The following is a 16,777-nucleotide window of genomic DNA, read 5'->3' as shown; positions in this document are numbered from 1 at the left end:
GTTTCAAAAAGCCTATAAATAGCAATAATTATGTTCAAATTGAAGAAAAACTTCAAGAATGTGCAAATTATATCAAATCATTGTCAATTGACAGATACGATAAGAACGGGAATAAAGTACGTAGAAATATACTTTGTTGTGAGCGCACAACGAATTATAGATTAAGTATTGCACTTGGCAACTCCGAGTTGCCTCCTATCGGTAACTTGACCCTAGCGACGAGGAACGCTGACGCAAAGACCTGCCCAAGTTTCGGGAATGACCAAATATGGTCATCCCGGACATTTGACCACGGTGCCAAAAACGCTGACAACGAAGTCAGCAACACCGAGCGGATAAAGAGCCCGTCTTTCCGACGAGTGGCGGGCAGTCGGTCGTCAGCTAGTAACGATACGAGAAACGTGCGTCTTATACGAAAGTATTTTCTGTTACGCGAGTACCGGGATTAGCAAAGAGGAAACCGCATTAAACTTGTAAAAGGGAAATATATTTCACTCATTTATACATAGTGATTTATTTGTTCTCCAACCCGAAATCCTAAAAAAACCTTGTGCCGGCACATCCCATCCTTGAGGCACAACAACTGGTGGCAGCGGTGGGATTTCGGAAAATCGGAGAACGTTTCCCCGCGAGTGTTCCCGCCGCGAGTGCTCCCGCCGCGAGTGTTCGCCTGAAATCAAAGAGCGAAACGGTGAAAGTGGTGAAAACCAGCCCTGACGGAAGCACCCGGTAGCAGCCCGATCCAGAGGAAGGAAGCACCCGGTAGCAGCCCGCTCCAGAGGAAGGAAGCCCCGGTAGCAGCCCGTTCCAGCAGAAGGAAGCACCCGGTAGCGGCTCAGCGACACCGGAGAAGGCGCGACCTACCACAACGAAGGCTCGCCAGCCCCGCGGCCAAGCCACGCAGCAACGGTCAACGACCAACGCAGTAGCGAACAACATGCGACTATCAATGTGAGTCGAAAACAATTGTAACGCGACTAACTGTAAGACGAGATAAAGCGGTAATTGTTAGAGGACAGCGACACGTCCTGCCGAGCGAAACTCGAGCCTGTGATTCTTAGATGTCGGATGGTGAATCGCGAGAACGCCCCGCCCGAAATCCGTCGTGGTTACATAGGGCCGAGAGTGCGCCCACACGTAGGACAAAGCGAGTCAGCCCAATAGGCCCTGTTCGTATCGTAGAAGTAGCCGTTCGCGACATCGCAGAAAGCGTGCGACGTAGTATAGAATATTCGGATGACAACTCGCCGGTATTAGACCCCAACGTCGTGTTAGAGCGAGAATTCGCCTTCTTAGACGACAGTCTCTTACCCCGAAATAATCACGGACCTCGCGATACCGCCGCTAACGAAAAAATAACGCGAATAATAGCGAAAACGACAGTGACGTACTGCGACTGAACCCCACAATAAGTGACGCACGTTCCAGTATACCGACCGATCACTCCGAGAGAGGAGAATTTTCATTGACGTCGTATGATAGCGACGTGTTCGATCCAAGCGGAGAGAATTATACGCCCCGGGGCGAAAGAATGAACCAGCGGAGAGAAGCGGCACACGCGAACACGTCCCGCGAGGGCGTCAACGACCCGCCGATAACGCCAGAGCAGGTGGACGCCAGAGATAAGCCGCCTGAGGACGGGAGCCCACCGGACGCCCGCGAATCCGGGGCCCGCGCGTGCATGCCCGGGCACGCAAGACTCCATCCTCGGCGAGCTATTAGACGAGATACGCGCAATACAAAATTGCTTGCAGAGATTAGAGGCCACGAATTACGAACGCGAAGACAACAGAGTCCGACGTGACTTCAGTAACGGTCCACTCGATGTAACTTACGGACGAACGTTGGAAGACGTCAGAAACCAACACGATCCAGTAAACACGTACATTAAATTAAAAGAAGCCCGCGACATGATTCCGGAAATCGACGGAACTTCGCGCAGTCAAGTTCAAAAATTCTTAAACGCAAGTACTTATGCGATAAACGTAATTAATCCCGCTGATGAAAAATCGTTGTTAAAGGCTATACTTTGCACGAAACTAACGGGAAAAGCCATGTACGATTTCCAAACGCGAGACATACACTCTTTCGCGCAATTGAAACAGGAAATAGAAATGTGTTACTTGGCAAAACGTAGCACCACGCACATTCAGCGAGAATTTAATATGCTCCGGCAGAAGCCAGGCGAAAGCGCGAGAGACTACGGACTCCGGGTAGACAACTTATCAATGGAACTATACCAATCTATGATCGAAGGCCGTGGACATTCCTCAGAGCAACGAAAAGCAATCTTAGATACGATACAAGAACTAGCACTAGAAAATTTCCAGCTAGGACTCCGAGATGACATTCAAACTATCGTGCGATCACGAAATTACGCTAATCTCACAGCAGCCATTTTAGGCGCCACGTCCGAGGAGAAATTGAAAGGACCTCCTCAGCGCTCGACATATAATACCGACCGAAACAAAAACGGTCAGGAGCAAACCCGACAAGCTCGAAGCGTTGGAGTTGAATGCGATAAATGCGGAAAGCTAGGCCATACCGGGCAAGAATGCCGTACGGGCCGATACGCAAACAGATATCCTCTCCCGAGAGCAGAAAAGCCCAGCGGAATAAATACCGTCGAAAAGTATTGCAAGTATTGCAAAAAGGAAGGGCATAAACGGGAAGATTGTTGGCAGCTGAACGGCCGACCCGAAAGGGAAAGAACACGCCAATCCAAAACTGATGGAAATAAAAAACCACAGGTATATACCACAGCGAAAGCGTTTAAGCATACGTCAGACAAGGACGATGAAACATCGAATAGCAACAGCAGCGGCAGCAGCAGTAGCAGTGAAGAGGAAAAGAGACCGAGAAAGCATAAGGCGCGAGCCGTGAGCGAGTATCAAGTTACTCAAGTGACAAGCAAGACTAGTAAAAATTATAATCTAGATCTCGTGACACTCCCGATGCAGGAAACCAAAACGGGAAAAATGAATTTTTTGATCGATTTTGGAGCAGCACTAACCTTTATCAAAATAGGAAATTTGAAAGGCAATACACAAATGCGTGAAAAGAAACTAGCACTGACAGGGATAACAGGACACCAACTGTACAACTGTACACCCTTGGAAAAATAAAAGCCACAATAAAATTGGGAAAACAAGTCATACTCCACACAATATACGTGGTAAACGACGACTTCCCGATGGATTATGAAGGAATACTAGGAATCGATTTCATCAAAAAGCACAGAGCTGACTGTCTCCATGGGAAAAACGTATTGAGAATCGGCGGAGTAAATCTTAAACTCCGACCGTATAAGAAGCTAATTCAACCCCCCCGCAGTAAAACAATCATACAGACGACAGGTGCAAATCGAAATAGAAGAGGTATTGTAAAACGTGTAAAACCTATTTCTGGAGTTTTCATCGGAAGTTGCATGATAAAACCAATAGATTCCAATTGTCTGAGAAGCAAATTAAACGTCACCGGGAAGACAGTACAGATGCTCACACCGCATGTAACTCGAGAAGAGATGCCGGTGAATGATACGGTTGACGGACTCACATTACCCGCGACTGAAGAGCGCAACTCAATTCAAGAACAACGCGAGAAATTACGTAAAAAACGCATGAAAATTAAATTAAATAATAAAGAGGAGAAGGCGTTAGAACAGAGATGCGACGATTTTTGCGATATATTTCATTTGGAAAACGATAAGCTAACACACACCACGGCGGTGAAACATGAGATCACGACGCGAGCTAATAGCGCACCGGCGAACGTCCGCCTACCCGAGAAGCATAAAGAAAAAGTAAATAAAAAATCTGACGTTTCAAGAGAAATAAAATTACGCATCGTTATAAATTTTCTCATCCTCTATCAGCACCTCACAACAGGAGCGTCGGCGTCGCCCGTACCACCGTACGAAGTGACGCAATTTATCAACGAGCCAGGTATCTACTTCGAAAGAATCGGACACCTGCAGCAGACGAAAGCAACGTGGAAATTAGCGATACGCATAGACGTAGCCGCATTAAAAAGCAGACACCAACAGCTCCAGAGATACTTAGAGAACACCGAGGAACTTTGCAAATATGCCACTGGAGACGCCAAAAATAAATGCCAGATTGCTCTCCAGACCAATAAGAGAGAAAACGATCAAACAACACGCGCCATAGAACATTTACAAACAATCTACAAGTCACCCGCATCTAAGCGAGGGTTAATCAATGCCATTGGAGAGATAAGCAAAACTCTATTTGGTACCATGGATGCTGAAGACGCAAAAACAATCAACGAGCAATTACAACTGCTTAATAATCAGCAAGAAACGCTACAGCACGCAGCAAAGAACCAGCTGAAGATCATCAACTCCACGCTAGGACATATGGAAAAATTGGAACATACGTTATCCCACAACGAAAATTTACTGGCAAACGTCACCAGAAAACTACACGACCAATTCATACACAGAGAAGAAATAGACGAACAATTAATACTGACAACCGCTATGATAGCCGACCTCACGACGGACATAAATGACATAACCGATTATCTAACATACGCAAAAAGTAACATCTTAATTACACGCGTACTTCCCAAGGAAAATCACAATTATCTAATATTAAAGGACAGCGAACTAAACAGATGTAAGCGTGAAATCACGACAGTTGTATGCGATCAAAATTTCCCTGTATACCGTATAACTGAGAATGCGCCAAGCGAAGTGCAACTTTTTATAGAAACGCCTAAATATAGGGAAAATCGTAGACAACGCCATATCCTTTCAAACGTAACGTTTTGGATAGCATTAACCGAACCGCAAACATGGCTACCCAGATAGCCAAATCTGTTCGAACAAATAATGCCAAATACTTGCTACAAATTTTGGTTTCAGAAATGGTACAAATTTGCATCAAAATTTGTTTTATCAAATGTTGTCGACAAACTGCTAGCAAATACGTATCAAAACATGCGTACACAATTGACGCCAAATTGATACCAAATATCGAGCAAAGCTTAGTAGTACCTGATAACAAATTGGCATCAAATTGCCGCTAAAATTAGTTGACAAAACCTAACACCAAATTAATGCCAAATATTGAGCAAATTTTGGTGACAAAGCTTGAGAACAAATTGACGCCAAATGCCGAGCAAAGCTTAGCAACTACCTGATAACAAATTGGCACCAAATTGCTGTTAAAGTTTGTTGACTAAACCTAACGCCAAATTGATGCCAAATATTGAGCAAATTTTGGTAACAAAACTTAAGAACAAATTGACGCCAAATACCAAGCGATGTTTAGGGCGTTTCATTCAGATGGCGCGACACGTGAGTCGCCACTTTCAACGCGTCCCCACCTCCTTCCTCGCTCTTGTTCAGTGTCATGACCGCTCTTGCTGCGTTTCTTCGGACGAGACGAGTACGTTTTCCTTCTTTCGTAACTGATTGAGCTAAGCGGCACGTATTCTGGAGACCAACCGAGCGAGATTCGACTTCCCAAGGAGAGCTCACCGCCAGGAAAAGGAGAGCTTTTGAGGGAGGATTGAGGCGAGGAGTCCGGTCCAGCGAGCAGGGCCCTTCCGATATTCTCATTTGGGACGCCATATTGGAAGATCGACATTGATCGTGGTAGTACAAGGGGCTCTGCAAGGTTAATTCTCGTCTTAAGATCTGGAATTGCTCTCATTCTTGTGGCTCTGGTTTATATTCTAGCCCTAGAATTGATCTCGTAGACAAAAGCAGAGGCCCCCCTCTCTTTTCTTTTTTTTTCTTTTCTTTTCTTACTTTGATTTCAATCAGTAATCCAGACTCCTTAATTCCGCCCTGTAAGATCTGGTTAATTCTCGTCTTGAGATCTTGGAATTGCTCTCATTCTTGTGGGTCTGGTTTATATTCTAGCCCTAATGTAATTTTAATATATGCATTACAATTTTACACTGTCAAACAATAAATAATATCGTTTGATAATAATAACAACAGTATAGATAATAGTAACAATTTTATTACTTGACTTATTTCATTCTATTTTTGACAACTCGTATATACATTAATTGTGGCTAAGGTCTATACTATGTCATAGTGTAGATCTTAGCTACATTTCTGGCAAGTCAGTCCAAAGTATGCGGCTTTGTTCTCTATCCTTTTTATCTGTAGCAATTTTATTTCTTTTTATTTTTTAATTATTTTTTATGTATTATCTCTTATGTATCAGGTTTCTGAAGAAGACTAAGTATATAAAGTCGAAACGTAAAACGTTAATTGTATTTAAAATTTGTTTAATTAAACGAGATTTTGTTTTTAAATTTAAATTGATGACCTTTTTATAACTCGAGAAAATCAGCCAGCCTTCCATCCTATAAGTTTATTTTGTACTGTTAGTTTAATTAATTTAGTTATATTTTTTTCCATTAACATTCCATTTGTTATAGTGATTGTGCAGTAGAAAATCTGAAAAAATAAATGTTTTTAAAAAGTAAAGATAGTATATACTTTGAAATCTATGTATTTTATGTAAACATAACATTTAAATTTATTTGCAGTTTATTTTAGAACATGCCAAAAAACACCGTTTCATAAGCTTTCTAAGAAAGTTAAAAGGTAGAAAGTGAATGGTGAAGTTGTAGAAGAACTCAATTCAACAGATTCTTTAATTGAATTCGATCAGTCGCATATTCAGCAAGCACATGCGTCCGTTAAAAGCCAAAGTTCCGTAATACCAGATTTTCTTCATAATCAAAAAGAATCTGAACTTTCTCATTATTCTTAACTTTTTCATCATTCTGAACTTCCTCACCATTCTGAATTTTCTAATAATTCTGATCATTTTGAGTACTCTGAACACTTTGATTTCGAAAATAACGATAATTATAGAGATATATTTAACATTAACAGACACACCGGCAACAATAACGAGGCTCATTCAGATGACAACGATGATAATTCTGAAAACTGCGAGAATAGTGATGAGAATAAAAAATATTCGAAATGTTTCGTGAAAACAAGAGTTATAAAGAAGAGTTATAAGAGTATAAAGAGTTATACTCTTATAGTCTTAAAGAAGAGTTATAAGAGTATAAAGAATATGTAATATTATGTAATAAAATGTTTCATTCTACTTGCCGTTTGAATCTGATTAAGGCAAAATTGTAATATTAGTTTGAAATAGAAACAATTTAAAATACAAGGGAAATGCTTTAGTTTTATAACTATCATATTCTTGCAATATTAAAAATTTTACATATTCTTTCTTTGATTAAAATATTTCTCAAAATAATCTTGGAACTGTTGATGAAATATCGTGTATTTTTTTATCTGTAAAAGTTTAAAGTTTTGTTTGAATAGTTTAAAAGTTTTGTTTGAACGGTTTAAAAGTTTTGTTTGAACAGTTTTTTTCTGCTGTATATTAATTTCTATTACATCAAACACTACAAAATTCACTTCGGTTGCTTGCACCTAAATGATGTATATTATTCTTTTGTTATTTCTTTCTGACAACAGTACTGCATTATTCCATCGTAATCGACGAACTATGCACATTGTGAACATTTGTTTATTTCAATTTTGCATTCTTGCAAATAATAAATCGTGTTTCAAGTTTGAACTAGTTGTTTAAATATGCACGGTAGTTATTATTGTATGATTAAAGAAAGGAAAGTTAGTAGTATTAGGCTTATAAGAATATTGTTTTAGATGCATTTTCATAGAAATTATACTCGTGTTTTCAGTAAGATTCTATAAATCCTTCTTATACCGGCCAATGCATTATCTGCGCACGGAGTATGTGTTCCAGGCATTATATAAGATTCTCGAGTGTTTACAAATATTGTATGTGCTGTTGACAAAGTTAAATGTTTGCATATGTCAGTAAATTCACATTGTATAACATTTACTGTAATTAATATATAATTAATTATTTTATTGCCACCGTTAGATTTTATAAATGTCTTATAATGTTTTATAAATATAAAGATTTCTTTTAACATATGTATAAAATAATTTATTGTAAATCAATAAAAAATTATATGCTTTTTATAATTTAATGCTTTTAATTTTCTCTAAAAAAATATATTTTAGTATTTATTAATGGCTACGTAACAAGGCTTGCTGCAATTTGGCGTCAAGCTGTGTCATTAAGATTTGCTCTGTATTTGGTGCCAATTTGCTGTTAAGTATTGTTCTCAAATCTTGTTTGATATTTGATATCAATTTGGCGTCGGGTTTTGTCAACAAACTTTGATAGCAATTTGTCAACAATTTGCTGTTAGATTGCTGGCAAGCTTTGCTCGGTATTTGGTGTCAATTTGGCGTCAAGTTCTTTTGTCAAGGTTTGCTCGCAATTTGGCACAAATTTGCTGTCGAGCTTTTGTTGGCAAGCCTTGTTCACAATATGGCGCAAATTTGCCGTTGAACTTTTGCTGTCCTGTTTTGCTCGATATTTGGCGTCAATTTGGTGTCAAGTCATGTACACAAGCTTTGCTAGCAAAACACAAGCGTATTGCAGACACAGATCGCACCGAATTTGTCGACAAGTTTTGCGCGTATTTGGTGTCAAATTGGTTACAATTTGCTGACAAATTGTTTACTGGGTTCTTGCATTTGCTCCTGTCCTTTCTGATTCTTGATCAGATGAGGTGGTCTGATATCTTGGTGGCTTCGTAATATTTCTTTTTGGACGATTCATTTTCCTGTAACAAAATACATAAATATTGTTTAAACCATAAAATATAATTAATACATTGCTCAATAGTTGTAATATATATATATATAAGTACAGTACAGTAAATATTTTTTATTATAGAGGAATGATAAATTTATAATTATAGAATTTAATAACAAATTACAATTGATTCATAAACCTGTACATATTTAAATATAATATATTCAAAATATATTATATAAAAAAATATATTCGTAATTTTATTTGTATAGCAATAAGTATATAACAGTAAACGATAATTTTTTTAGTACTTTTTAAATAATGTTAACAAAAAATGGTCAATAATTCTTTTACTTTTTAGATAATATTATTAATAATTACATTGTGCTTCAAACAAGGAAAAAGTTTTTGAAGAAAAGATTTACAGATATAGATAAAGAAAATATTTTTGTACTTTTTACAAATATTAATAATCTTATATTTAAACAATACGGACAAGTTTATCTAGTCACATAATATAAATCTCATAGCTCAGCTCTTAGGCAGTACAACAATGTTTCTTGTAAAGGAAAAGTTTTCGACTTCAAAGTCTACGTGGAGATATATATATTTCACCCCATCCTTGTTTTTCTTGTGGAAGGCCACAAAGAGAATGGTATTAAGAAATATGTAGGCTTTTTGCAACTTAATTTAAATTCTCACGAAAAAATTGATGAGCCGGATAAGGTCACCATATGCATCTTAGAGTCGAGGTTTCATGCTTTAAAATGCAACTAGAAAAATTGTTCTATAGTCCTCCTAGCTGAAATGCAATCTTTTCAAAATCAGCATAATTTGTATCTTTTATAGCGCTCTTCTAATTGTTTGAGTTTTTCTAGTTATGTTATATGTTAATCAAAGGATAATATTGTTTTGCATATAACAAAAAATATTAATATAGCTTATACATATTTATGTTATTGCTTAATTAAAAATCTATATTAATCTCATATTATCTATAAACTTCTTAACTTTTTTCAACTTAATATTTTCAACTCACAAATGTAAATACTGAACATGTAATGATAATTATACATTGAAAAAAGTAATAACAAATACTTTAGATCAAATATCTAGGCCGTTGTAAAAGAAATTAAACATGCCTTTAAAAACTTACAAATGTAAACATACGAAATATATTTTTAAATATAAGTTAAGTTAAATTAATTGAAGTTAAAAGAACATATGCATATGTTTTGATTAACAAATAATGCTTGTACAACAGAGGTTTGTTTGTGTGACATCAAATATTTACAATTAACACTGTCATCACAGAATTTGCATCAAGATAGCTTACACAATTTTAGCTTACCCAAGATAACTTACCTAGCTTAAACATTTTTTTTTATTTATTAAACATTTTTGATTGTGAACCATTACCTTGATTATCAAGAAATGTTCTCTCCTTGATAGCAGAAATATTCCCTCTGTCCTAGTAAGTTTCTGAGTTTCTTTATAAACTGTAGATTACACTTTACTACATAAATATTCCAAATATTCAGAAATAAGTACAATAGTTTCTCCAAGTACCTGAAAAAATACATCAATAAGAAAATTTTGTAAGATACTTATATAAATAATTTATATTTTTTTACAACTTCTTTCATTAATATAAGAAATATGTGTTTGTTCCGCCAATAATAAATAACAAAAGGTGCGTATATTTAATCGACTATAATTGGCCAAAATTTTCAAAATTACACGACGTTTCGACCCAAGCTTCGGGTCCTTCTCAAGTAATCTAACAACAAACAATTATAAAAATCGCAGCGTCAATACAGCGGGTAAAAATATGTACGGAATTTAAATCGTGAGTAACACTTAAAAATACCTGATGAGGAAAAAGTGCCATTATCAAACAATTCTCAGTCAACTGTTCGTGAAATTTTGATAGAAAAGTCACAGAGTGCTAAAAAATATATTCGTCAGTAAGTTGTCAAAAAAGTAAAAAGGAACACGAACAAAGAAAAAACTTAGTTACACAGAGAAAGTTTTCCAAAGGCACCGGTTCGTATCATGCTCGCTGAGTTAACGAAGTATCGTCAGAACGGCACAGCAATTACATGTTTATGCGATGGACGTCGGAAACGAACTGAACATATCGCGTCATGTAGTTGAGAACAGATCGAAAGGTGACAGAGCGGGTAACCACAATACAAATTATAAACAAGAGATGACGTTGTCATAAATAGGGTTTAAGTTATCCGTATCTTTCTGTAAATTAATGGTATCAGAATATTTCTTGATTAGAAACATTTCAGCGATTTCTCTTTTTTTAGTATTTTTTTCTTTATGAAGTATCTCAACTTCAGACCTATTTAAATTCGTGGCCGAGAGAAACGCTGGTGCTTGCTGACCACGGAATGCTGATGATCAATCTTTTTAATATCAGTGCTAATATGGTTACCGCGCGTTTTCACCTTATCGATCTGTTCTCAACTACATGACGCGATATGTTCAGTTCGTTTCCGACGTCCATCGCATAAACATGTAATTGCTGTGCCGTTCTGACGATACTTCGTTAACTCAGCGAGCATGATACGAACCGGTGCCTTTGGAAAACTTTCTCTGTGTAACTAAGTTTTTTCTTTGTTCGTGTTCCTTTTTACTTTTTTGACAACTTACTGACGAATATATTTTTAGCACTCTGTGACTTTTCTATCAAAATTTCACGAACAGTTGACTGAGAATTGTTTGATAATGGCACTTTTTCCTCATCAGGTATTTTTAAGTGTTACTCACGATTTAAATTCCGTACATATTTTTACCCGCTGTATTGACGCTGCGATTTTTATAATTGTTTGTTGTTAGATTACTTGAGAAGGACCCGAAGCTTGGGTCGAAACGTCGTGTAATTTTGAAAATTTTGGCCAATTATAGTCGATTAAATATACGCACCTTTTGTTATTTATTATTGGCGGAACAAACACATATTTCTTATATTTACACATCATCGACTTAAACAATGATGTCTTACAATGATAATGGATTCTTCCATATGATCAACAAACGATTTGGACGGCATGTTGTCACACTAATGAAAGCGTGGACCAATAACACCATGAAGATGAGTACGGCTCGACATCAACTTATTTTTCTACTCCGCTGCAGACGACACGATGTATTGCCACCGCACATCCTCCACCTGCGTATTAATATTAGCTTTAGGAGCCACAGCGCGAAACACAGGTTCATTATATTTAAGGAGCGATACGAACGCGCTATTTTAAACTTAGAAATTAGAGATTTAAACAACCATTTAAACTTTCTTAAATCCGAAATCGAGTACATTCGTGACGATCTTTCCTCTCTTTTACCACATAAACTATTGATTGAGTTTTTTAACAGTAACAATCGAAAAATCATGAAGCACAATGTCCAGCAGAAACATAAGGCTACTAATAAATTCAATAGAATATTTTCTAAACAGGATTATAAGACGTTTTTCAATAATGACAGAAAGAAGTGGCGTATTAACATTTCCAATATAAACATTCCTGATAACATAACTCACATCTTAAGTTTAGGTGATAATTTTGGTATTCCTGTCACCAACCGCGATAAAAAGGACCGTCTACTTACTACCTTAGACACCATAAAAAACTTTGAAACCAGCAGTTATAAAATGCCTCCAGCCGCTATAAATGCGATACGTAGCTCGATCGCGAACTCCTTAAAATTGTTTTTAAATAAGAACATCCATGTTGAATACATAGACCGCTACATTTTAAGAGAGTTCAGTAATTGCCAAAGATTTTTACGTAATAATCCTGATATTTTTGTCACGAAGGCCGACAAAGGTCAGATAACTGTCATTATGGATAGAACTGATTATAACAATAGAATGATTGATCTACTTAATGATGAATCAACGTACAACAAATTAAAGAATAATCCTAATAAAAAACTAATCACAAGGCTCAATCAATTAGTTAAATCTTGGCATGACAACGACATTGTTGACTACTCTACTTACTGCCGGTTAAGGTGCACCAATGGCAATCTTCCTCGATGCTATGGACTGCCAAAGGTCCATAAAGCTGGCTTTCCTTTACGTATTATAGTCTCGTCCGTTGGGAGTCCGCTATACAATATAGCTTGTTACTTACACTCGATTTTGGACGAGCTGTTACCGAAGCCTAAATCTTACATTAAGGACAGCTGGTCGTTCGTGCAAACCATTAGGGATATAACTATAAATGCTGATCATGTCCTAGCTTCCTTTGATGTCACTTCACTTTTTACGAACATCCCAAAAGAACTAGTTCTTCAAGGCATTGAAAAACGTTGGCATCTCATTTCACCTCACACAAAATTCTCCCTACCTCAATTTCTTCACGCCGTGGAATGGGTACTGACCTCTACCAGCTTTTGTTTCAATGGACAGTATTATGAGCAAGTTTTTGGCAGTCCAATGGGGTCTCCATTCTCTCCCAAGGCGGCTGACATTGTAATGGAGGATTTGGAGACCCATTGCCTTGGTGCTCTTGACTTTGACCTTCCTTTTTATTGTAGGTATGTAGACGATAGTTTTGCTATAATTCCGATGTCAAGACTAAATGACATACTCGATGTGTTCAATAGTTACCACCCGCGATTAAATTTCACATATGAACTAGAAAACAACGATGGCCTCCCGTTTCTCGACACGATAGTCATCCGCGATGGAAATAGATTGACCTCGAATTGGTATAGAAAACCAACGTTCTCCGGCCGTTACACGAATTATTTCTCTAGCCATCCATTGAAATATAAAGTGAATACAATTACGAGCTTAGTCGATCATGCTGTTCTATTGTCTGATGCTCGCTACCATGATTCAAACATTAATTTAGTCAAAAAAATTTTGGTGAATAACTCCTTCCCAATGGATCTCATTAATAAGCACATCAACAATAGAATTAAGCAGCTGCGACACAAACCAGATATTGCTAGCTCGCCGGTTCAATTTGATCCTCGACGTTGCGTGGTACTACCATATGTTAAAGATCTTGGCGGGACTATAAGTCGCACACTCATAATGTTGGTATTACTACAGTTTATACTGTCCCCAAAAAATTAGATACTATCATAAAAAAGGGCAAGGATCGTCTCGATAAAAACCAGTCTACTGATGTAGTTTATAGAATCAACTGTAACGATTGTTGTGCTTCCTACATTGGTCAAACGAAGCGATACTTGAAAACGCGCGTCACGGAACATTTCAATGATATTAAAAAGATTGATCATCAGCATTCCGTGGTCAGCAAGCACCGCGTTTCTCTCGGCCACGAATTTAAATAGTCTGAAGTTGAGATACTTCATAAAGAAAAAAATACTAAAAAAAGAGAAATCGCTGAAATGTTTCTAATCAAGAAATATTCTGATACCATTAATTTACAGAAAGATACGGATAACTTAAACCCTATTTATGACAACGTCATCTCTTGTTTATAATTTGTATTGTGGTTACCCGCTCTGTCACCTTTCGATCTGTTCTCAACTACATGACGCGATATGTTCAGTTCGTTTCCGACGTCCATCGCATAAACATGTAATTGCTGTGCCGTTCTGACGATACTTCGTTAACTCAGCGAGCATGAAACTTTCTCTGTGTAACTAAGTTTTTTCTTTGTTCGTGTTCCTTTTTACTTTTTTGACAACTTACTGACGAATATATTTTTTAGCACTCTGTGACTTTTCTATCAAAATTTCACGAACAGTTGACTGAGAATTGTTTGATAATGGCACTTTTTCCTCATCAGGTATTTTTAAGTGTTACTCACGATTTAAATTCCGTACATATTTTTACCCGCTGTATTGACGCTGCGATTTTTATAATTGTTTGTTGTTAGATTACTTGAGAAGGACCCGAAGCTTGGGTCGAAACGTCGTGTAATTTTGAAAATTTGGCCAATTATAGTCGATTAAATATACGCACCTTTTGTTCTTTCATTACTATAAGTTTACTTAAAATTAAAAAACATCATTAATATCTATATGTATATAATGCAATTAAGTTAATTAAAAAATACATAAATAAAATAAATAAAATATATGCTTAATATTTTATAAATTTGACAGTTGGCAATTATTGAAGTTTTTGAAAGATATTAAAGCGTTGCGCAATACTGCATTGAAACAGGAAGCTGAAACGCATTATTTGTAAAGTGCCATCAAGAGAAATTATATTTATAGACACCCAAGTTAAAATTATAGCAAACGAATAAAAACAGTAATAATTCAAGAGACGATACAAAGAAGAATTAGAACCAAAATTTCCAAAAACGGAAGCAAAAACATACAGTTGTAATCAATTTTCCATAGAATATGGTATATTATAACAAAAAATTAAAAGCAGAAATAGATATGTTGCAAAAATATGTTATTAAAAAATATTTTTAAGTTTTATTAATATGTGTGATGTGTGATAGCAGCAACTATATATTCAGAAATTTGTAAATTTTCTTCAATATTATTGTCATGAATTAATGTGGAATTCCAAAAGGGCATTCTATAACATTTATAAGAGACTTCCCTTATATGTACAGAAAGATATTATCATCTAATGTGGAACATTTAAAAATATGCAGTGCTGAAGATGAAATACCTATATCATAAAATGTATGTACGTGTGAAAATTTTTTTATACCAAATAATGTGAATTGTCAGCCATAAAATATTGACAACAATACAAATAGAACCATCACGTAACATACAGCAATTATCATGTAATCTAAACTGAGCAAGATTTCATCAAACACAATTTTACGATATTGATTACAATTAGGAACAACATTACATGGAAGAGGACCTATATATTGCTTCATAGACACATGAATTGATGAATCAATAGTGCAATAGTCAATTGCTGCATGTGCTTCTATTTCGAGATTCTGTTTGAAATTTGTTGAAGGACAGAACCAGGTTTTCTACAATATTTTCTGAAAACAGCCCATTATTTTCATATGGAAAAGCTGAAAATGAATCTAGAGGTCCTAATTGTCGCACATCGGTTGTAAGATGAATAAGACCATGTACATTGTACGAATTAAATGTTGGACCATAAAGATTATCACACCTATTAACAAATTTCTTTAATGCAAGATCAGCAAAATTCAAATATGTTTGTGTCGGTGATGTTGAAACCAAAATCCTAATTGCTACATGCAGAAATAAAAAATGCGTGTACACTTCGTGATCAAGAATACCGTAAGTAACAACTGGACCTGTATATAGAAGAAATTGTCGATACTCTGTAGCTTTATATTTTGCACATGCCATCAAGTGATCTTGGACGTCTGGCAAAATCAGAAGGACCTATCTTGCAAGTATTTTCAAGCGTCTAGATATCCGAGCAATAGATGTTGCAGATAATTTGTTAATCGTGAATATTTTCCGTGAATCCATGCAGATAATAATTTTTTTACAACTCTCCTAAACACACAAGATGCATGTACTCAAAAGGCACTTGAGAAACCATTCCTATAGGTAGTACTGACAGTGGGCTTTTGCCATCTTTATGATGATCTTCATCTAAACATCTAATATATCTTTATTGGTTCGCAGGGAATAATTAACGCCACAGAAAACATAACGTCCTTCACATATTACACCAGAAATTTTACACTTAGAAGCATGGATGTAGGACATATGACCTTTATGATTGAGAATAAAAGCACGAGCTGGTGCTCAGCTATGAAGCTCTCTTAAACGTATAGGTAATTTTTTTCCATGAAAAATTATACCTCCATTAACCAATATGTTTCTTATGTCTGCAATAAATTTTTCAAAAAATGCATTTGGATCATTTGGTTTTGCCGTGCCTTTGTATATTCCTACTACTATTGGTTTCGAATGCCTAATGTTTCGCGGTCTACACTGAATTGGCCAAATATGAATGCTGCCTGATTTGTCTAAATTACATCCATCGGTACTTACATCAATGTCTAATTCGTTAGGTAAAGATACAGTTGGAAAGCGTTCAAGTTCTCGAGAAATACATGCTGCTACATCAAAATGAATGTATGTTTCGCCTGGATCAACTTTATATATAATAACCTTATCTCGTGGAGTATTATAACTGTTCTCACATCTTTTGGTAAGTT

General features: G+C 36.5%; 1 protein-coding gene, 2 long non-coding RNA genes and 1 pseudogene across 3 annotated transcripts; 2 read left to right on the top strand and 2 right to left on the bottom strand.

The window, feature by feature from the left end:
* The first annotated feature begins 5,557 nt into the window (after positions 1 to 5,557).
* LOC139785436 (uncharacterized) lies at positions 5,558 to 7,114 on the top strand. Its single transcript, XR_011721946.1, has 2 exons — positions 5,558 to 5,645; positions 6,887 to 7,114. It is a non-coding gene; the product is annotated as an uncharacterized lncRNA (long non-coding RNA).
* Positions 7,115 to 7,889: 775 nt separating this feature from the next.
* LOC139785437 (uncharacterized) lies at positions 7,890 to 10,223 on the bottom strand. Its single transcript, XR_011721947.1, has 2 exons — positions 10,071 to 10,223; positions 7,890 to 8,679 (listed from the first exon to the last, which is right to left on the bottom strand). It is a non-coding gene; the product is annotated as an uncharacterized lncRNA (long non-coding RNA).
* Positions 10,224 to 12,054: 1,831 nt separating this feature from the next.
* On the top strand, positions 12,055 to 13,752 carry LOC139785438 (uncharacterized). The gene has a single exon (XM_071724593.1). The coding sequence runs from the start codon at positions 12,055 to 12,057 to the stop codon at positions 13,750 to 13,752; it is 1,698 nt and encodes a 565-aa protein (XP_071580694.1).
* A 1,781-nt stretch (positions 13,753 to 15,533) lies between these two features.
* Positions 15,534 to 16,205, bottom strand: LOC139785433 (uncharacterized; annotated as a pseudogene).
* Positions 16,206 to 16,777: the final 572 nt, after the last annotated feature.

This window comes from Temnothorax nylanderi, unplaced genomic scaffold (assembly GCF_030848795.1).
Source record: "Temnothorax nylanderi isolate EJ_2023f unplaced genomic scaffold, tnyl_v1.0 TNYL_tig0800_pilon, whole genome shotgun sequence".
NCBI lineage: Eukaryota > Metazoa > Arthropoda > Insecta > Hymenoptera > Formicidae > Temnothorax > Temnothorax nylanderi.
This window is presented reverse-complemented; position numbering and strand designations above follow the sequence as displayed.

Excerpts from the sequence above, each read along its gene's own strand:
- LOC139785438 (XM_071724593.1), top strand. The coding sequence starts at position 12,055 with ATGAAGCACAATGTCCAGCAGAAACATAAGGCTACTAATAAATTCAAT.